Source organism: Aplysia californica, unplaced genomic scaffold, assembly GCF_000002075.1.
Source record: "Aplysia californica isolate F4 #8 unplaced genomic scaffold, AplCal3.0 scaffold00074, whole genome shotgun sequence".
Classification (NCBI taxonomy): Eukaryota; Metazoa; Mollusca; class Gastropoda; order Aplysiida; family Aplysiidae; genus Aplysia; species Aplysia californica.
In genome coordinates, this window is record NW_004797344.1 from 530026 (window position 1) to 552626 (window position 22601).

Below are 22601 nucleotides of genomic sequence, written 5' to 3' on the forward strand. Positions count from 1 at the left end.
ACACAATAACGTCATATAAGTGTCGAAGATTAGAGGTTTTACAAGAGAGTAACAAACATAAAAAAGGAGGAGGAGAGATCAGGACAATAGACATTTGATAGGAAAGAAGGAGAAAACCATACCAGAGCACCTGCCAACCACCCACAACTGATGCTGTGTGGAGAGTCACAAGCAGTAACTTGTGCTGTTAAACCCAGTAACATGCACTGTCGGAGTATATTATAAGTGTGTTATCGAATTCAAATAAAATCGACCAACATCAATATCAAACTGCACATAAAAATGAAAAAAAAAATAATAATAAAACGGCCTCAAACAGGCTATGAACACAGAAACAATGACAAAGAATACTTGGAAATATTGAGGCCAAATAATCCAAAGCACAGAACTAATTCATACCATGACAGCAAGCAAAGCCAAAAGAAAAAATAAATACCCGATACTCCCAACCCCTCAAAAAGTACAAAATAATCAAAACCTGCTCACTCAAAATACTGTTAGTTTGCATGGGCACATCAGGGTAAACCTTTAGACACACCAAACATCACCGATGCAATGCCTGAGGTAGTTGCCTTTTTAAATCTTCTCTGTAGCAATAATGCTTCATGAAACTAATGAAAATGTCAATCAAACAAGGGGGGTGGGAGGAAAGAAAACAGAATGCTCCCAGTTCACCAAAAAATATGACAACATTTTATCAACTGTCACACATTGGCCGCGGCCCAGTCCATAAGATACATCATAGATTTGGAACAAGAACAAACAAACAAAAATACAATACCAACCTGCCAAACCTTGTCCAAAAGTCTTTAAAAGTGTATGAATTTAATGACATGACAAGTTTTTATTTCTAAATTTCTGAACCAGCTCATCATGGCAAAGTTAACTCCAAGTTTTCCATAATGTAGTAAAACTTTCAATCTATACAAGCTGAATCCCCGACAGATCACAACCTATTCCATTGACTGTGCAGAATTCAGAGAAAAGGCAAGGCATGTCATGACTTATAGGGGGTGATGTAAATGTAACAACAATAAGAGATTGAAGTAAATAGGGGTGTGTATTTTTTCGAGTACATCTTTATTCATTTAAATATATAAAACCATATTTCCTCAGCAGAACAATCACTATTGCACAGAGTACAATTCCGCAATGAGAAACTAATACAAGGAGAGAAGCAAATAGATTTTAAAAACCCTGTGGAGTGAAGAGAAAGAGAGACAAAGAGGAAGAAAGAAAAAGTGTGACTAAAAGTGAGCGAGAGAGAGAGAGAGAGAGACAGATAGAGATAGAGAAAGAGAGAGAGAGAGAAAGAGAGACCTATACATGGGGGCTAAGCAACGGAAGCTGCACATTAAGTAGGATTATGACAGTTTGTGCAAAGGAGGGGGGGGGGGAACATAGCAGGCACACAAACAAATGCACATACATATGCACATGAACACATACACACACACAAATACGCACAGATACATTCAAACACACACACACATATGTGCACGCACACACATACACACGCACATATACACCTTTGAGTCTGGCAAAAGTCTCTGATGTCCATGGTAATCTTTAATCCTTAGAGATCTGCGCTATGTTTCTCTCTAATGTTCATAGCATTCCCTATTTCTTTAGACAAGCCTCAGTACATGATTCAGAGAGTGGGAAAGCAAACAGTTTTGTGAGCTAGAGCTGTAGTACTTTCATACTCATTCAAACTATCCATTTCTATTGATTTATGTCAAAATGGTTTGGTTTTTTTTAAACAGGCAGGGGGAAAGGACATGATAAGCGCTCTGACTGTCATCTGCAACAAGATCGGGCAGACAGGAAAATGGCCAACAGCATGGACACAATCACTAGTGATTACGCTCCCCAAGAAAGGTAACCAGCAACTACGTCAGAATTACCGCACCATCAGTCTAATAAGCCACCCCAGTAAGGTTATGTTGAAGATAATGCTGAACAGGTTGAAACCACAGGCAGAGAAGATCATTGCCGAAGAGCAGGCAGGCGCAGCACAACAGAACAGATCTTCAACCTCAGGATACTGTGCGAGAGGTACCTCCAACACCAACAAAACCTATACCATATCTTTGTGGATTTTAAAAAGGCCTTCGACAGGGTCTGGCATGCAGCCTTCTGGACAACCGTGAGGAAATATAACATCAACGCCAACCTGATCAACGTCATACAACAACTATACGACAAGGCCTCCAGCACAGTCTACCTTAACGACAGCATGGGGGATTGGTTCAGGACAACGCCGGGGTGAGGCAAGGCTGTTTACTCTCTCCCACTCTCTTCAACATCTTCCTAGAACGAATCATGACTGACACTCTGGAAGACCACAATGGAACAATCAGTATTGGAGGCAGGACAATTACTAACTTGCGTTTTGCCGATGACATCGATGGATTAGCAGGAGAAGAACAGGAAGAACACTAGTCGAGCGGCTGGACACAACCTCAGCAGCCTATGACATGGAGATCAGTGCCAAGAAAACCAAGCTAAAGACCAATAACACCAATGTCATCAATGCGGACATCAAAGTCAGGGGCGAGAAACTTGAGACCGTCAACAGCTTCAAATACCTCGGATCTATCGTCTCAGATGAAGGCTGAAGACCAGAAATTCTCTCCAGAATCACGCAAACAACAGTTGCGCTGTCAAAACTGAAGCCTATTTGGAGGGACAGAAACATCACGCACAGCTAAAAAATTAGGCTAATGCGCTCACTGGTCATCTCAATATTTTTATACGCCTGCGAGTCGTGGACACTAACAGCAGAATTAGAGAAAAAGATTCAGACCACACAGATGAGATGTTACCGCAGACTCCTTGACATTTCGTACAAAGACCACGTTTCAAATGCTGAAGTACAAAAGAGAATCACCAAAGCAGTGGGGCAATATGAAGATCTACTGACCACAGTGAAGAGACGAAAACTAAAATGGTATGGGCATGTCACAAGATCCACAGGACTTGCCAAAACAATCCTGCAAGGAACCGTACAAGGAAAGAGAAAGAGAGGAAGGCAGAGAAGGAGATGGGAGGACAACATTACAGAGTGGACAGGAAAGACGATGGGTGACAATCTGAGGAGAGCAGAGGACAAAAATAGATGGCGAGAGCTGGTTTTCCCATGCAGTGGTGCCCCAACGGTTGCCCCAACCACGGGATAGAAGAAGAAGAAGAACAAGGTGTTTTTTATGCCCCCAATTGACACAAAACAGATCAAAGATCATTGATGAGGTGGGCTTCCAACTGTGCCTATCAGGGCTAACCCGGGCCGAGAGGGATACAATGTTCCTGCAGAATGACCAAGATACTCCATAAAAATATTCCCCCATGCGAAAGCCAAGTGCCTAACCACTACACCACAGGTGCAGGTAACTTATGCAACATAAGCCTAATTTTGAGCTGTTGCCTTTCACATACCATTCTTGTCGACAACCAGCGCAAAGTGCAGTGTGGGAGAAAGTCATCCCAACAGACAACAGAAGGTATGGAATAGTTTTTGAGTTTGGGTTCGAGGAAAGAGAAGTGCATCAACACAATAACGGTCTTATAGTGCAGAGAAGAAACAAGATAGACAGAAATGACACCAATCAAATTGTGGTTGAGACCACGGCGAATGTCTGCATGTCTCACAAGTTCACACACACGTGCACGCACGCACACACACAAATGCATGCAGAATGCTACTACAAAGACAGGCAAAAAAATGTGCTCACACATACGTCTTCTCAACCGTGCAAAAAACACATTCAAACATACAAGGCTCACACAGAATTGTTTTCTTTCTCTCTCTCTACTCTATCCTTTTTTTTTCCATATTAATTTTTCTACCTACCTGACACACACAGACACAGATACACACACAAACACAGACATAGACACACACATACTCTTTCAATCAAACCTTTTGACAGCATTACACAAAAGAATATTATGTATTTAGTGCCAGACATAAACCTGACTGACCAACAAGTTGCCACCGAGAGAGCACAGAATAACACACATCATGATACAAAAGGCTGCCAAAGTCAGTCTACTTCTCCACGAAAAAAAAAAAAAAATTTAAAAATAAAAATAAAAATAAAAATAAAAGGTGAACATTTTCTTTTCCCCACAGAAAGCAAACAAATGTCTAAGCTGTAAAGCCAGCTACTGATCACCTGAACAAGGAGAAACTGGATCAGGAAACACACATACATGTGAGCAAACACATATACAGCATTTCTCCCAAGTTCTGCTTCATGGAAAGACAGGAAAATTGGGCAAAAGAGGTGAATGGAATAGATCGAGTTATGGCCTATAGCAACAAAAAAACGGTACAGTAATAATCCTGGTCAGCGCAAAGAGAAGGGCCTTCTGTGCTCAAAACTGTCAGCATCACTTGAACACTAAAGTACACCAAACCCAAGCATCCACTGACAATATAGAAACATACAAAAAATCATCTACAAAGGACAACAAATCACCAAGCGGTATCTTACTTCTGCAAACTAGGGAACAAAACGGAGAAGGGAACTTGGCTATACTCAGCAGCAATACTGAGCAGACAGTATGAGGGCAGAAATGCCTTCGCTAAACCTCCTACATACAGCAAAATGGCCTTTAAAAAAGACAATTACAACTAACTGCATGTAAAACTTTCAAAGAGAGAGTTTTAAAAAATAAAGACAAAAGAAGACATTCACATTATTACAACATATCAACACTCCTTTCCGAGCGAAATCCAGCCACGCATAAGAATCTTTAACAATAGCAACTACACTTACTTACTGGGTCCATCCACCACCTCTGAGCATACAAATTAAGCTTTAACAATAGATTTGCTTTCATAAAACATTATTTTTTCAAAGAGCTGTCCAGCAACATGATGACGGGAAAAATTGTGGTAAAGAACAAAAAATAGCTGAAGAGAATGCATAGGACAGCTTACGCTTTATCCAAACACAATTCAACTGGATATACATTCCCACAGCATATCTGAATCTTTGAAACTGTCTTCATTTTTAGTTGATAAATCATCATAATATTATTTTAAAAGTGAACAGAGTTCCCACCAGTAGACTCATGTGGTCATGTGGATTATGAGCTCAGGCTTGTAAATGATGTTAAACAATGTCAATGACGGCATTTAGGTGGATGGTCACTGGAGTATCCATACCGTCTCTATCCAGACATTATTATATTATATTATAAACATGGAGCAATGAGTAAGCCTCACAATGTTAATGGTATGGATTGTACTAGCCATTATAATCAAAACATCCATCTCAGGACCAATGAAAGTGGTAGTTTTCCTTTTCTAAAATACTGAGAATATCTACCATACAGTGTGTGTATGACAAATGAAGGAACTTGATGGTAAAAGACGACCATGTGCTCAATAAAAACGTCCTCTCGCAAAGAAAAGACCAAATGTTGACAGTGTGATTCAGTTCAGGATGCAGCACAGGCAGAGCTTGTGAACTTCTCACCTGTTGCTCACATGGGCACAGGGGCGGGGTTAAGGCAAACATTACAACAAAATAAAGGGGTAGAAAAAGTGGTGAGTGAAAGGGGACTACAAGAAGGGGCTGGGGACCAGTCCAGAGGGCATCATTGTTTATTCAAAGAGGGAATTGAACGAGGGCGGGACTGAGGGGAAATAAAAGAGGGGACTGATGGGTGGATGAAGGAGAGAGGACTAGAAGGGAGGGTTTGGGCAAAGGGAGATGGGGGAAGAGGGGGGTCACAGGATAAAAAATTGTTGTCATGAAGCTGTGGTCAACAGGAGCAAAGCATGACAGGATATAAAAACATAAATTAGAACAGGAAAATAACACAAATGAATCTCTGAAATATGCAAGAAAACCTCCACATCTTATCCTACAAAAAAACAAAAAAAACATCAAGAATAAACACGCCAACAAACAAAAACAACACTCCAGCACACCAGCCTGTGGGTTACACCTCTAACCCATTCATCACATCATCTTCGTGTCTGTTCTCACTTACCAAATCTCAAACCTCTCTATCCATTTCGCTTTTCAAATGGATGCTTACTAGAAAAAAGCGTCCAATCTCACTTTCACAAGAGAACAGAGATTGGAATATAAATTTTTTCCCACATTTCTTAAATTTTCTCAACTGCACTTTCACATCATAAAAGTCTTTTTTTTTAAGTTTTCTCAAAAGAACATAAAATTCCTTGGGTAATTGTGTAGTGCCCTGACTGTGATAACATGCTGAAAAATCTCCTGGAGCTCACACTTGAACAATATTGAGAAGGGCCAAAGTCAGTGAAAGACTTTTTCTTCAAACTTTTTCCTACTTGAGAAACAGACAGTCATGTAAAAGCTAAGCCGCTGCAAGCAGCTGCGATAGAGTGTGATTTACTGCTGAGCCATGGATGTGACTTGTGAACATAACATTAATCCACCAAGAAAAAACATGGACATATTATTGACCCAGTAGGAATAAGCAGCACTGAATAAACATAATAATCCAGATTGTAATTGCTGACATACGATAACAGAAACAGCATTTTGAACATGTGGCTTCTTCAGATATAAAACATTAAATTTACACATAACAAGCGCACATACAAACACGCACACACGAGTACATATCACCACAAAATGCTTTGTACATGGGAAAACAGCAGAAACATACTGTATACGTAAGGCAAAGTAAGTCATTCATAACAGGAAAACGATAAGGAACTGTAAAAGACCGAACACTTTTAAACTATACATACAAATAGAAACTGAGCAAAAAATCCCATAGGGAACCTGAAAGTGGTTATGCATCAAGAAATAAACTGATCATGAACGAGCTGGAATGAACACATGATTAGAGCCACACCTTTCCCCAACGCTTACGTTTGGATTTGTGCTTAAGCACAATGTCAAATAAGAAGAACTAAGAGGGGCATGAGACTTGAGACTTCCATCTTTTGAAAAAAAACAAGGTTTCAGACAGATACCTAGGAGAATACTCAGTAATGTTCAGCCTGAACTGTCTAAGGAAAAGGCCGAGGCTTAAAACTGCAGGAACTCAGGGAGTTCCAGAGCAACACATTGTCAGACAAATCGCAGTCTGGCAGTGGCCGCAACGGTAAGACATTGCGTTTGAGTAAAGAGAAGCACATCGACACATTAATAGACGTATAGTGCAGAGAGGGAAAGAAAAGATCAGTGGCATCCTCTTACCCCCAACTAAGACACTGCTAACACTGCTGTAGGAAAACAGTCTGCACGGAGAAAAAAATAAAGACCACGAAAATAATTCAAAGGACATGCCTATGAGTTGACAGTAAGTTTTCCTCACCAAACACACCCTTCTGATCTCATCAGAAATTGAGAAATTAGAACAAAATAGAACATGTGAAAGACTGTGACAGTGTCACAGCAGAATGATCTCTCCGTGCAAGGCAAAAACTGGATCACATGAAGGGGGACAGAAAAGACTGGGACATCACCCGTCTGCTGAGAGTAAAAGAACAGCAAGTGTCTTGCGCCTTTCTCCAGGTTAGTTTAGTTTAGTTTTGTGAAGTTTTACAGAATTTGCAACACAATTAGGTCATAATATAAAAGCTGAAGATAAGAAGTGTTACTTAAGAATAACATACCAAGTAGGAGGAGAGATAGATAAGGATGAAAGATGTTTGAAAGGAAAAAAAGGAGCAAACCACAACAGAGGACCACACACCCAGCTCAAAGGACATCGACTTCTGTATCATTATGCCACAAAACAGTCCATTTTACACACAAACTGAAGGTGGCTGGTTTTTCCACTCAGAGCATAGTGTTCCTCAGGTGGGATGAAGGTGTTGCTTGAAGTACTGACACAAACTTGTACAATCTGACCTCACGATTTACGGGTAGAACCACACGAAAGCCATTGCGCATCAAGTAGGGGGATGAACAATAGTCAATGGAATCGTGTACAGCCCTTGCTGCCACTCCATACAGATAAGGAACAAAGCAACAGTGCAGCATTATAGAAAAAAAGCGTCCACGCTGCCACATCTGAGGATCAGGAAATTTGTGGCAAAAGTGACTCACAGCAGATCTGGACAAGACTAATTCTTTTGTTGTGCAGTTGTTAAATTGTACTAAGCCCAGAAAGGAGGGATACAAATAATGTTTAATTATTTTTTAAACAATTGTAGCTAAATTATGTATTTTTTATAGCTTTTTTTTTTTATTTTTAAAAATTTGAAATTTGTTTTGGAGCACATGCAACCGATACCACAGATTAAGAAATTGAAATAAACTTCTCTTTTCAAAATTTTAGGTTTATTACAATTTAACAGCTGGCCGAAATTTTATTACCTTATGACTGAACAATTTCTACAAAGATTGCGAACTCAAAAGTATATTCTGCTGAAGCAGCTTCGCCATTCTTTATACTCTTAATTACTTGCGCTCAAAACAAAAAGCCTTCATAAACAGCTGAAAGAATTGTTTGACTCAATACAAACATAAACGTTTATGCTGGTTTTCACACTAAAAAAAATGCAACAATGATATTGGCAAACACACACATACACACACACTGACCACTATTCCATAAGTATAGTTCACTGCAGTGTGCTCAGGCAAGCTTGGACCTACCACCATCAAACCAATGACATTCAAAGATAAGCATAGCTCCTTGGATGGGAGGAAGGGAAGGGGAGGGCTGTTTAAAAATAAAAATGATCATGTACAAATTTTTTCGACACGCATCTGAGAAGCACTACTATCAATGCCCAAGGCAAGTCTGAGGGAAACATTCTAAGACTCCACAGAAAGAACAGACCAAGTCACAATAAAATAACCCCAAAAAATTCAGGTTTGACATTTTTAGAACATGGACAGTCTCTCCACTCAAAGAAATGTATTATACTTATGCTACTAAAGATAAAAATTTCTTTTAAACAAAGTTTCTTAACAATACTCAGAGAGGAAGAAATAACTAAGAAAAGTTTAAAATGCGACTCTGCATGTCCTTTCCATAGAGCCCTCAATTCTGACTACATCTCACGCCCCTGATTACAGTGACATTTGTACACAAACGACGTCAGACAGACCACCGGCATGACATAACCACCCTTGACCCCCAGCCTCTCAGAGTCTCTTGTGAGCCGCTGCTGTGCCCTGCCTGATGCCGTTGACCCCAGATGCTGACTTCTCTCCAATGACAGGTGCTGCCTCCTCAACTGGGGAGTCGCTGATCTCACCATCTGATTCACTGCGAATATCTTTTTCAATCTGAAATCACAAAACGGTATGGAGACGTGTACAAAAGGTAATACATTTTTAATGTGCGATTACAGAAAGGCAAGGGGAAGTGGTACACATGGCGACATGTCTTCAATCTGCTGGCCTTAGCAAAGGTATGGGTTCTCCACACTTTCTCTCCCTGCCCCCCAGGGACACTGCATCTCTTAATTCACATTGGCCCTGACAGGCAGGGTCAGAGCAGCCCAACTCTCAAATTATCTAAATTGTTTTGACAGGGGCATTTAACATTTACAATTATGAAAATCTTTCTCAATCTGCAGTCACAAAATGGTAAGGGGAAACGTTCATAGGAGTGACATATTTTCATCAAATAAGTCTTGCATCGGCATCATCTAAAAAAGAGAACGACTTGCAATAAAATCTTTAACAAATGAAGAAAAAAAATACTACTTGATCAATAGTACACATTAATGTTAATAATTTCTGCAATCCCAACTTCTTGAACATAATCAAATTCTGCTGCAATTATACCGACAAACTGATCCACCACACACAAGTAAGAGAACCTGCCACAACAGTGTAGAGGGCCAATCTGGCACAACGGAAAAGGGACACAAGGTACTTACAGTGCCCAGCGTGAACTTCTGGAAGGCAATGCTGAGGATCAGGTAGGTCCACAGGATGTGCAGCATTTGCAGCACAAACAGCAGTCCATTGAAGAACCAGTACGCAGGGAACGTGGTCACATAATCATGGATTTCAACAGCAGATGCATTCAGCACCCTGTGAGAATACAACAGGCGAGACAAATGATAGTTGTGAAAGAAATGGGCGATAACTCTTACAAACAATATTACACGTCACTGAATCACAATGAACAACTGTTTGAATTAAATCCAGTCTACTTCTAGGTCTATGGTAAAGCAAATCAGAAAAGTAATGTCATTTAATACACGGGAACAGTAAGACAGTCAGTGTTTGTCGAGAACGAGGAAGAAAAAGAAAGTCAGTACTTGCATCTACAAGAGAAGAATAGCATTATATGATGGCGTCATCATCATCAAAATGCCAGACCTGTGAGAGACATACACAAACATGGTTCTCCATATATTTCTTTGCTCAGATGATCTAAAAAAAAAAGCTGCGCTATCCTGATCTTTCCACCATTACCCATCTGTTTTAAGGCTGTCCAAGTAGGTTGCTCTGGGTCTTCCCTGCCTCGTTTGCCTTCACTTTTTTAATGGTGATGTGAATTTCCATAAATGGTTTAAATCATTGTTTTTCAATTTAGAAATAAGTAGAGCTATCACTTCTTGTATATGTAATATTGTCCCGCTGAAACAGCGTCAAGACAAATATATACTTCCTTTCAAACGTGTTTTTTTCTTTGCTTTGTGCTTTGCAAAGTTCCTGCACGGCGCACCGGCAGTGGAATTTTAGTTGCCACGGGGGGTTCCCCGCCGGGCGCCTTATCACATCGGGGTCACGCGGGTCAGCTCCCTGTCGCCGCTCTGTCTGGGCCGACTTAATTTTCGGTACTTTTCAACGTACAATTTAAGGTGTATCCTTGTATTTATGATAATTCTCATTTAGTGCACCCAAAGAACGCATTTCTGCTCTTGAGACTCAAAAAAGAATGGACGTTGTAACTTGTCTGGTTATTTCGTTAGACGCGCTGGAGTCGGCAATGCTAAATTGTAATTTTTTGGGACTAGCGTGAATGAAAAAAAATCAATATAAAAAAAACGCATCGTCAAAATCTGTCGAACTTTTGGAATATGAACGACATAACATTAGTGCAGATACTCAGAAAAGATGGTCTGCGCTTATAATAGAAGGCTGTAATTTTGCAATTTTATCCATCGGGCACACAATTCGCTACGAAGTAATTCCTCCAAATACAACTTTATGTGTCTAATATAATCATGAATATTCGCATATTTTCTCGAAAGTTTATAAAAGTTATCATGAAGTTTCTCAATGAAAAGTACAAATCGATTTTAGTGCTAGAATATATCTTCAACGTAGATCTAATACACGAACAGTATCTGTTACACTCCAGAAATTACTTACTTTTCTTAAAACGCTAAGTCTAGGTTTTGTAAGTTGACTGAATAATAAGGATGACTTCTCGTAATTGGGTTATAAGAATAATTTCTAGCTTTCCAGGGACACTGAATCAGCACTAGACTTTTCCAGCTTTTTTTACGTTTCTATGACCATTTGCAATAACTGGCAATGTGACTGATTTCTTTACATTCATAATTGTGTCCGCGCATATTTCCTACACAAAAACTAAGAATGAAAGTTTTAGCTGTCATTATTTTTATTCCATACTAGAAGTTTATCTCTACCCATGTATTTACACGGTTTTGTGGTTTTTTAAATCGCTTATATTATATCTTTTTAGTTGTATGCAGGCTGCCACAGACACAGCATGATTCATGAACAAACGCAGAGTAACTTTCTCTTGTTTAATAGTAAAATAAGAGCTAACGCTGATCGTCTTTAGTTAAAATATGCAGATGTGCATCTTTCTTCTCTTATAACTTGACTATTACTACTACCGCAGATTTAAGATTTCTCATGGTAAAAGACATGATATTCGTAGTCAGTTTAACACAGAATTTGGAGAGATCTGTCGTGCCTTTTTTAAAATAACAATCATTTATTCATAACTTTGTAACTAAAATAGGACAAATTGGGTACTCTACAAACACTTGTCTAGAACAAAAACTAAGGCACAGAAACTAACCATTCTAACGCAGAATAAATCTCAAGACATTGAGCTTTTAGTACATCCGCGTAATGGTTTGCTGTGTGGGATGGGGAAGAAGTTATATCGTTTTAAACATAGTCAAAAATGCGAACTTCCCGACCGACACCGGCAAAGTCGCCTCAGGGCTCATTAACCCCGTGACCCCGAGCCGGGGAGCTCCGGCGGGCTGCTGAGTCACGCGAACTAAAAGTAACAGAATCGGGCGAAAAGTGACGCCGTGCCTGACATAAAACATGCATACCTCAGTTAAATATTCAAATGAATTACAGATCTAAATTATGGCATGAATACGGTCAATGTGGCAACATAAATGTTTTTAGTTGTTCCTTTTTTGGGACGGGGGGGTAAGTGTTTTACGGCACTCGCAATTGCATAAGATCATATGAGCGCACGGGACACATTAAACATTATGAGTTTGGATTTTGAGTGGGTGGTGGCCGAAGCCTACTGTTGTTAATTTTGGACCATCAAGGGACCTTTAACAAGCACAACTTGCACATGCAATCTCCGAGATTTTTCACCCTTATCCGAAAAGGCTAGTGTGAAATCTTACCTACCATAAAATCAGGAATGGGGCTGAAAGGCAGCAGTAAAAAAGAGCCAAGAAGTAGCAGTAGAAAAGCTTCAGAAAGAGCCAGGAGCCTAAAGGAGGGAGGGACAAAGGAGGTGAGGAGGTGGGGGCAGAAAATGGAGACGAAAGCAGACGACAGAACATTGTTAGAGAGCAGGAAAGGCTGTGAAAGGAGAAAATTCAAGTGGCTATCTGGATTTGAACAAGGGACCTATTGAACGAGAGGCAAACACATTACACTCTAGACCACGAGAGCCCCTAAAAATTAGTATCTCTGTACGATTTACAAATAGAGTTGTTCTTAAAAATCAAGCAACTTTTTTCTATTCATAGCAAAAATGTTAACCATTACAGCCCCAGTCACATACATTTTCCTCACGAGTTCTCATTCCCCCACAACCCCAGTTGTGTATATTTCCCTCACAGGACACCAACCATCTCAAACCCAGCCAGGTACTAAAACTATAATCTCACCAACAGTTTAGTTTTAGTAGAGGTTTTTTGGCGCTTGCAACTGCATAAGGTTATATAAGCACCAAGGGGTGGATATCAACAGAAAAGTCCTTACAGGGAATCAGACTTACTTTGCTCACCTCTCTAGCTTCAACAGCACAAAGTCTGCTTCAACTATTAAGGCACCCCGGAAATAGCGGGTCACAAGCGTGTGACAAACATACAAAAGAAGTAGAGGAGAAATGACAATAGTAAGGATTAGGAAAGAAAAAGCAGCAGTTCCCTGTTGTAGATCAGACACAGTAATGAGCGTGACATTGATGAATCAGCCTATTAACAATTCTACCGTGCATGAACGAGAAATGTCCCCCCTTTGGGAATGGCTTAAAGACACTTCAATCAGTGGTACCCCCCCCGGGGGTATCACCGTGTAGCTAAAAAATATTCTACATGTTATTTTCTAAAACTATACAGAGAAACAACAGTATAGAACACATTTTATTTTAATGTCTGCAAAAAAATGCAAACGCAATCAGTATTGGTTGGGTCTGAATGGAGTCAAAGACTTCAGTATTACCCAGGCCAGAGTGAAGAGAGGGCTAAAAATAGCCTGGTGCTATGAGGGTTAACATCCTGTTTTGACATAATAAAAGTGTCAGCTTTCCAGGGACAGACATAACCATAAACAACTAAAATCCTCCATAAATTACCAGACAATGGGCGTGGAGTCTCGTACAGTGTCCTTTATGAGGCACTTGTGGGCAACAAAGCTAGAAGCACAAGCTATGTCACCAAAAAGGTTGTAATATTGAAAGACACGTTAAGAAGACTGGTCTTGAAGAGCAGAAAAAAATAATGACAACGGTCAGAAATGAGGGAAGAAACAGAAATCTTGAAGGATACGTTCTACCTGTTCTGGGACTTGGTTGAGACTTAGATTACAAAATTTGCTTACAATAAAATTTACTTACCATAAAGGATAAACAAATATCCGAGATATTATCCATATTAAGATGAAAATGCCAAAGAAGATTTCACATGTTGTCTGATATTTGGCGTATTTTGCCATCTTGGCAATCTGTAATAAAAAAGTGCAAAAATGAAATGTACGCAAAATAAAAAAAGATAATGAATTATATGGCTGCTTAAAAAACATAAAAATAACACTACAGGTTATAACAAATCATTTTCAGAGTAGTTTGTATTCAGCAAAGCACATATGAGCCAAGGGACAGATGATCAACTATAATTTTCAAGGCTTTTTAGGATTTAACGTCATGTTTGTGAAATGTAATTCTTTGAAAATACACTGACGGCAAGTTAGAAGTCAGCTGAAAAGAAGTTCAAAGCCTTTATTTAAAAAGTTGACAAAAATCAAAACTGCAATAAACTAAATAACACTTCAATTTTATTAACTTTTAAAAGGAAAAAGAGTATTGCCACATAAACATTTTTAATCAGCATTTGACTGATTAGTCTTAATGTATGTAAACAGTGTACTGGGAAAATTTGTATGAGGAAGGCGGAACATTGGTGCCCCCCCCCCCCCCCACAAAAAAAAAAAGATATAGAAATTCAGAAGGCTTCTCTTAAAGACTGCTCTACTGATGTGGAAGAGTGGAAACCCTGTTTATGTCTTGACTGATCACAATGGTGTAGAGCCTTGACATGACGTGGCAGCATTTGGTTTTTTGAGAAAAACAGAGTTTGTAAAGCAGAGGCAGCCAAAGAAGCAAGAGAATAAACATAGTCAAACTTTGACACTGACATTGGCTCAACAGACCACAAGTGCTCTGTTTGTGGACATTTAAAAAAAAATGTTTTAACTATGCTTGAAGGTCACAAAGGAGGCCAGAAGAAGGTTTAACCAACTATCCGTATATTTGGGCAGATATACAGACCAGTTTTGAAAAGGAAAAGGTGCTACTTTGGCAAGTTATGGTGTTTGTGATCATTACAAGCTGCTCACTATTTTTTCCCTTCCCTTTTTCTCTTTATCATGATAGCTACCAAAGTCTATTGCAACTTTTTCTTCCTCCTTGGATGTTAAAGATCATCATCAGTTTATGATGGACAAACTTTTATGATAAGGAAAACACAGGAAGGTTTTCCAAGTTGCAATGAAAGCTGATCAAAACATTAGCTTCAAATGATCTCTCTTTATATTCAAGAAGACTGATGACAAATGTACCTACATTCTCCACAATAAAACCATTCCTGTTTATTTTCTGAATGCCCAGAGACAAATGTGGTGTAATATTCTGAGGTCATATAGAGGAACAGTCAGGTAGTTATTGACAGTGACTTTCTCAGCTTATAAAGGACGAAAAACAAATTTAAAATTTGACATTATATAAGGATAAATGCAGACAATTAATGTCGGAACATTCAGAATGTTGAAACAGTTTTTGCTATTATCACCGCACCCTTCAACAATAGTCCCTAAAGAAACGGTTTATTTATCGTTGCAATTCTCCACCGCTTCCGTTTTTTAGTGCCATACAGTTTAACACCATCTTTGCTGCAAACAAATTATAAAAGAACAAGATGTAATAGAATTCCCCAGAAAAGGCAAATCAATAGTCAGGAGACAGTCATGCAATTAAAACATAGAGCTCACTGTCTATAATAATGGATCTGAATTAAAAAGGCTCCATCATGTCCCCACACCACCCAGTAGGTCACATTTGTTCAAAAACCCAAATATAAAAATTTCCTGAAAAACTGGTGCTCCTAGTTATAGCAACAGCTCTGCAGCAAATTAGTTCCCAATGCATCATAATGCAGAACATTTTAATGTCACAATCAACACTATTAGGTTATTTATGAAGCAGGACCTCTGAATTTATCGTCCGTTTCTGATAAGAACGAGCCAAATGGGTTGACAGCCTTGAAAACTCCACACAATGACTCGAGTTCAAGAACGCCCAGTTTGAGATTCAAGACAGGGCTAACGGAGCCCTCATCAAATGCCTGTTTAATACGGTTTGATAAACATAACGGTATGAAGCCAGATTTTCCTTTATGGAGGGGCAGCAAAAGCTCCCATTTTGACACATTATGATCAAATCCTCTAAAATCTATCATCTTTGATTTTCGGAGTCACAATCTTGTACATTTGAAAAAAAAAGTCGTAAAATTAGAAGTAAGGCAACCACCTGTCAAATGGCATTGCAGGTTTAGGTCTTTTCTTTGAGCATGGAATGTGATTGGTCCAAATGGATTTCTGAATCAAATTTGATGAAGCAGAGCAGAGGTCTATTTGATGCAGTGTGTAAAGGCCTGAACTATTTCTCAACTCGACCCAATCTGATCTGATCATGCATATCAGGTCCACTTGACCAACGAGCTACTGTTTTAAAACAATGTTACATCCAGTACTCATAATTCAAGTTTCTCACTGCACTTGCAACTGCATTAAGTCATTTGAGCATGCAGGACATATAAGTTGGTTGTTTTCACATTAGTTCATAGCGCAGCTTGGTTTTACCTTGCAGGTCAAAATGATTGAAGCAACTTCAAATACAAAGTAAAAATTCAAACACTCACATTGAGCCATGGGTCAGCTACATCATGCACCACAACGACCAGGGAACCCACACGGACCATGTTGACCGCCCAGGAGAAATACAGCAGTAGGATGGTCACTACATGGTGCAGGACCATCTCATTTTTGTCCTGGGGACGCACACACAAACAGATGTTAGCATGTGTATTTTTAATAACAGTTCTACGGCACTTACAACATAATCAAGCCTTAGGAGAGAGTAACAAAAAAAGAAAAGAAGGAGGAGAGATAAGGACAATAGACATTTGTGATAGGAAAGAAGGAGAAAACGCGATCAGAGCACCAGCCTACCACCCACACATACAGATGTCAGCACATATGTTTATGAGAACACACAAACAGGCACAGATACATACACATCTGTTGTTCAGAATATTCTGAGTATGCGCGTCACAGGCACACGCACACACACATACAGTCATCAAAAAAAGCAAAACATGCAAAACCAGGTGGTTGTCAAAGTATCCTAGAACCTGATTCCATATTTGTGTGGCTTACTTACTTTTTTCTTGTAGTCTTGTCTAAAGAGCACGGCGAACAATAGGCTCCAGTAGAAGCTCAGCTCAAGCAGATACAAGATGAAGATGTCATTATCTATATGCTGTGAGAAGGAGGTAGACAAGGTGAAAATGTCATTATCAAACAATATGTTCTGAGAGAGAGAGAGAGAGAGAGAGAGAGAGAGAGAGAGAGAGAGAGAGAGAGAGAGAGAGAGAGAAGCGAAATCATGTAATTATCAAGGTGCCAAGAGAGCAAAAATTAAACTGGCCTTTGCTTATGTTGTTAAACATGTAAATTCTTTGCCATATCCACATGACGGACCGCTCCAACTCAGAGAAAAATGCTGGATCCAAAAAACAAAGTAACAGTAGAGTGCCTTTGTTTCCTGACACCCTACTAAACACAGGTGGGGGCCATTTCACAGGCAGAGCAATTGACCCCAAACCAGACTCATTGCTATGAGTAATTTAAATATTCTAGAAAGTAAAAAAGAAAAAAAAAAATTCAGACTCCACTGGACATCAAACTTCCTGCACATGAGTGTAGATAAAATCATTTGTAACTTCCACACATACACAGCAGCATCACATTTGAACAAATTAAAGAATTGGCTACCTATTGAGAGGCAAACTTGAAATGCGAGGCTGAAAAAGTTCTTCCGCATATGTGTTGAACTGGTTTTCTTGTTTATATCGATCAAATGTTTTTCTAGTGTTTTCTTAGTTTTAGTAAAGATTTTACAGAGCTCGCAACTGTATAAGGTCATATCGAAGGTCGTCAAATAAACTATGGTAAGTCATGTTTTTCAAATTTTACAGGAGAGACAAAAAAAACATGGATTTTCTTGAAGCGTTTCGGGTAGATAAACTTCATTTTCATAAGGGAACCTACAAATGCCATGACAGACATTAGGCTCCCTTATGAAAATGAAGTTTATACACCCAAAACGCTTCAAGAACATTCATATTTTGTCTCTCCTATAAAATTTGAAAAACATGACTTACCATAGTTTACTTAGTGGCCCTCGATATTAGCGCCAAGGAATGGATGTAAGCAGAGAAGTCCTCACAGGGAATCAGGCTTACTCTGCTCACCTATCCAGCTTAAACAGCACAAAGTCTCCTTCGACTACCAAGGCACCCCAAAATAGAGGGTCACAAGAGTGTGACAAACATACAAAAGAAGTAGAAGAAAAGTGACAATAGTAAGGATTAGGAAAGAAAAAGCAGCAGGTCCCTGTTGTAGTACAGGCACAATTATGAGCATGACATTGATGAATCAGCCCATTTACAATTCTTGTGTGCATAAGAACATGTTAATGTCCCCCATTTGGGAATGGCCTAAAGACCCTTTAGTCAGTAGCACCGCCCCGAGAGGTATTTCTTGTGTTTCTGAGGTTTCACTCTCAGTGATCATGTCATTGATGTAAAGCCCTCAGAGCTTATACTAGTATGAGCTATATAAATGCTACCTATCATTAGTATTATGATCATTGTTAAATTTAAGGGAGTACAAACCCAGATAAATGATTCCTAAATTATCAGAAACTATAGGAAAAGGGTTTCACTTTGAGTGTACAGTATATTTAGTCACGTCAAGGAATGCTTAGACCCACATTTTTGTAACCTATTCAGTGCTCAGCACTGCAGTCATGAACTCCTCTTCCTTTGTAAGCAGTTTTGTTGAAGTGACATTTAACTGATGGATTAACTGGGGACTCGGGATAATAATCATAAAACAAAAACTTTTCAGCTCATCTTTATGCTGTTTTTTGTTTGTTTCTTTTTTAACTTATTGATAAACAAATTGTCAAAAAATGTAAATCAGACTCAGTGTTTATATTGGTGATATAAATCTGAATGCCATTACCATCAGTAAATGGAAGATCAAAAGGTGTGTGCCCTTTCATAATCATCAAGTGGCGATTGTGTAGATATAGTTTTGTCCCGTTCCTGTTCACCGTCTATTTCTTCATCATGAATAACAGTAACTGTATCTCTAAAATCAGCATCTCTATTTCAGTATCAAGGATAGAATCCATCATTTAACCATTTACACACCTTTCAGGAGTCGCACACTGTTGAGATATTTCAACAGCAAATAATACAATTTCAAAAATTAAAGATTGCCAGCCAAAAGCTATTCCGTAAAAATTATGTTTCCTTGAACAGGAAACATAACGCCTGGATCTATATAAGGCATGGGCGACCGTGTTCAACTTGCAAGACTGAGGAATTCAAATATCTCACAAGCCAAAGTAGGAGAAAATTAGGTAAAATGAATAGAAATATCCAAGTTCTTAAAAGCGAGACTAAAAACTGACAATACAGTATACGTCACTCACGATACTGGAGCCAAATTAGAACCGTGGGCATTTCGTGACATAAAATATTAGATCTACACTTTTTAGCTGGGCCAGAAAACATTGCTTTTATTCTTTTTTTTTTGTTTTTATCAATTGTGAACTCACCACAGGCCACATTACATTCATTATTAATTATTGGGCTTACTCACCGGCCAGCCTGAAAAATGCTTGGAGGCCATAGTTTGCCCATACCTGGTCTAGATACTTGGTTTAAACTTGGTTTGGACTCAAAAAGAGTTATTTTTCTTTAAAGTTAAAGTGACAGTATACGAAAATACTTGTCTAGCATGTGTGGGCAGGGGCCCATCAAGCAAGACCTGTTATCCTTAGCTTTGGATCAGTTAAGCCATCAAACTTGCATCTGCGTTTGTTCCCATTTTTTTGTCCAAAAGTTGCCACAAAAAGTGACAAAAGTTGCCAAAAAAGTTGCCATAAATTTTCAAGCTTTCAACTCTCTGTGACGACGTATATAGCAATATGTTAATAGATGTAACAATCTAAAGCACCAGAATTTCTTGTGCTCAGTTTTAAGCATCCAGAATATCATTTGTAATCATCCAGAGTGTAAAAAAGTGAAAAATAAAGGTTTCACAACAGAATGAAATCAAAGTTTGAATAGCCCGGAACACAAAAATTAACAAATTTAATTAGGGCTCCTGTCCACCTATCCGAAGATAGGCTGTTTTAACCCCAAACGTGTGTAATTTTTAAAAAAGTAGGACTACAGGATATTATTACATGTAAATTATGTAATGTAAAGTACTTATATTCTCCGCATGAAAATAGATACACATGGACATCTTAAAACTTATCAAAATACATATCTAATATGTTATGAAGTAGCTTCGTTGTTTTGTCTTTCTTGAAAAATGCTAAAATCGCGGCCGCGATTCGCGGACCACACCCACCTACAGCAGTAAGACCTGACAGTGTCAAGAAGACTTATATTATTTATTTCTTTTCGTTTTAGTAAGAGTTTTGCAGCACTTGCAACACAATTAGGTCATATAATTGTCAAAGATTGAAGGTTTTAACAAGACAGTAACATACAACAAAAAGGAAGAGAGATGACAACGACGGATGTTTGATAGGAAAAGAGGAGCAAACCACACCAGAGCATACGCCAACCACCCACTGACTTTTTCAGGTGAGTTTAAAGGGTGCACACTTACCTGCTTAGGCCAGCCAACCCAGCAATTGACTGTCACCCACAACCAAGGTTTCTGTGAGGCAAGAACAAACAAACCAACACTTCTATAAGACGCACACTCAGTCTCCATTTTTCTCAAATTAAGTAAAAGTTTTACAGCTCTTGCAACACAAATAGGTCACCAAAGAGCAAAAAATTAGAAATGTAACTTGGGGGTAACACACAAAGAAAAGGAGGAGAAATTAAAAACCAAGAAAAAAGACCATTTCAGGGGGGAAACCAGAAACAACAATAACATACACTTATGTCCTCATGCAACAGTTCTACATTGCTGCTTCCAGCAAAAAAACATCCCCGTGTGATTTATCATCTCAAAAAGACTGGATAAACCGGATATTCCCATAAACACAAACTGGAAACACTAACAATCCAATTAAGACACAAGTGAAAGAAAATTACTAACATTCAGAGGTAATACCCAAAAAAAAAAAAAAATTCATAATTTCAAAAATCTATGAATTATTACAAAGGACAGTACTAAAGCGTAACAAGAAAAATAGTCACACTTCAAATTGTAAGCACAGCAGAAAATTACAAATTCCCTCTCAGTAACAGTCATAGAACAATTTTACCTAGATCTAGTACAGCATAAATTTAAACAACAACAAAAAAAAAACCTCCAAGGACTGATGGACTGTTCATGAACGGATCTACACAATGAAAAGAACATAGCTAAAATGTAAAGTCACTTACATCCCACAGTGCGTACATTCCCCAGACAAATGAGGCTGTGTAAAAGAGGACCTGCCAGCTGAGGACAAGGAAAAGACAATAATAATAAGTGTCACGACATGCTGGAATCAAGGGCATGTTGCCAGTTCGAGGTGTATGGAATTATAGGTATCATCTTAAAGGTTGTCCATTTGCCTTGCTTTCAATGAAAAAAAATATCCCTTTACCTTCAATAGAAGTTGAGATATTTGTGATTGAAGGAGGTGGGGTCGTCTGGTTTCAGAAGTAAAATTAGTGAGAAAATGGCCATCAAAGTTTGGTGACTTCCATAGCTTAAGAGTCCTTGGAAACTGCAAATTTACATTTTTTTGTTTTTCCATAAAATCCACTCATAAAAGTGTTTTTGAATGGACATACAAGGTGTTGAGCCAAAAAACAAAAATCCTAAAAAAAATTTACAAACTGGCCGATAAAATGCTGATTTCTCGGATTTCATTATTTTGATGAGTGCCTGATTTCATCTCGTTGCCTCACATATGAGTCACGACACTATGGAATTGGCACTAGTAAATTTTTGGGCATTTGGTATAGCTCTTGCTAAAAAAAGACAATAATTTTGCCAATGACAAACTGCACTTACATCTCTTTCATGCAATACAGAAGAGCCTCACAATTACATCACAGATGCTTGTTAAATATTTAAATTTCCTCTTCTTCTTTTTTTAAAGTAAGAGTATTACGGCTCTTGCAACGCAATAGGGTCATATAAGTGCCGAAGATTAGATTTGTTACAAGAGAGTAACAAACATAAAAAAGGAGGAGAGATAAAGACGACAGTTGTTTGACAGGAAAAGAGCAGCAAACCACACCAGAGCACCTGCAAACCACCCACATTTCATCTTAACAGAGATGAACAAAGTTGTTAATACAGATGAGCCTGCTCTAGCTACCTGTACAATACAATCCCCTGTACGAACAGCCAGTCCCCCCCCCACTTGCATTTTTTTAAAAATGTAACATTATAATGAAACAGTGCAAGACATCAGCTTGACTAAGATGGCAACTTTTCTCCTCAACAATGAGTGGCCGTCTTAGACTATAATTTCCACTGTACATGTAGGTGAGGGCAATTAGTAGACGGAGAAAAGAATGCTCGAGATCTGATTTTTTTAAAACAGTAGGAATTCCATCCATTCTTCTGGAAACCATCAAGGTCAAGGTCATTCTTTTCTTACAGCTCCTTTTCTAGCTGACCCCC

The 22601-nt window shown here is 38.8% G+C and overlaps 1 protein-coding gene across 1 annotated transcript in view; it reads right to left on the reverse strand.

Moving 5' to 3' along the window:
* Positions 1–3832: 3832 nt before the first annotated feature.
* LOC101852161 (ceramide synthase 2) overlaps positions 3833–22601 on the reverse strand; it is a 28943-nt gene continuing 10174 nt past the window's right edge. Inside the window, exons 4-10 of the mRNA XM_005094026.3 lie at positions 21365–21422; positions 20634–20684; positions 17098–17196; positions 16577–16705; positions 13999–14105; positions 9851–10007; positions 3833–9251 (exon numbers count right to left, since the gene is read on the reverse strand). Coding sequence (XP_005094083.1) covers positions 9108–9251; positions 9851–10007; positions 13999–14105; positions 16577–16705; positions 17098–17196; positions 20634–20684; positions 21365–21422 — 745 coding nt within the window. The 3' untranslated portion in view covers positions 3833–9107. The remainder of the gene's footprint in view (positions 9252–9850; positions 10008–13998; positions 14106–16576; positions 16706–17097; positions 17197–20633; positions 20685–21364; positions 21423–22601) is intronic.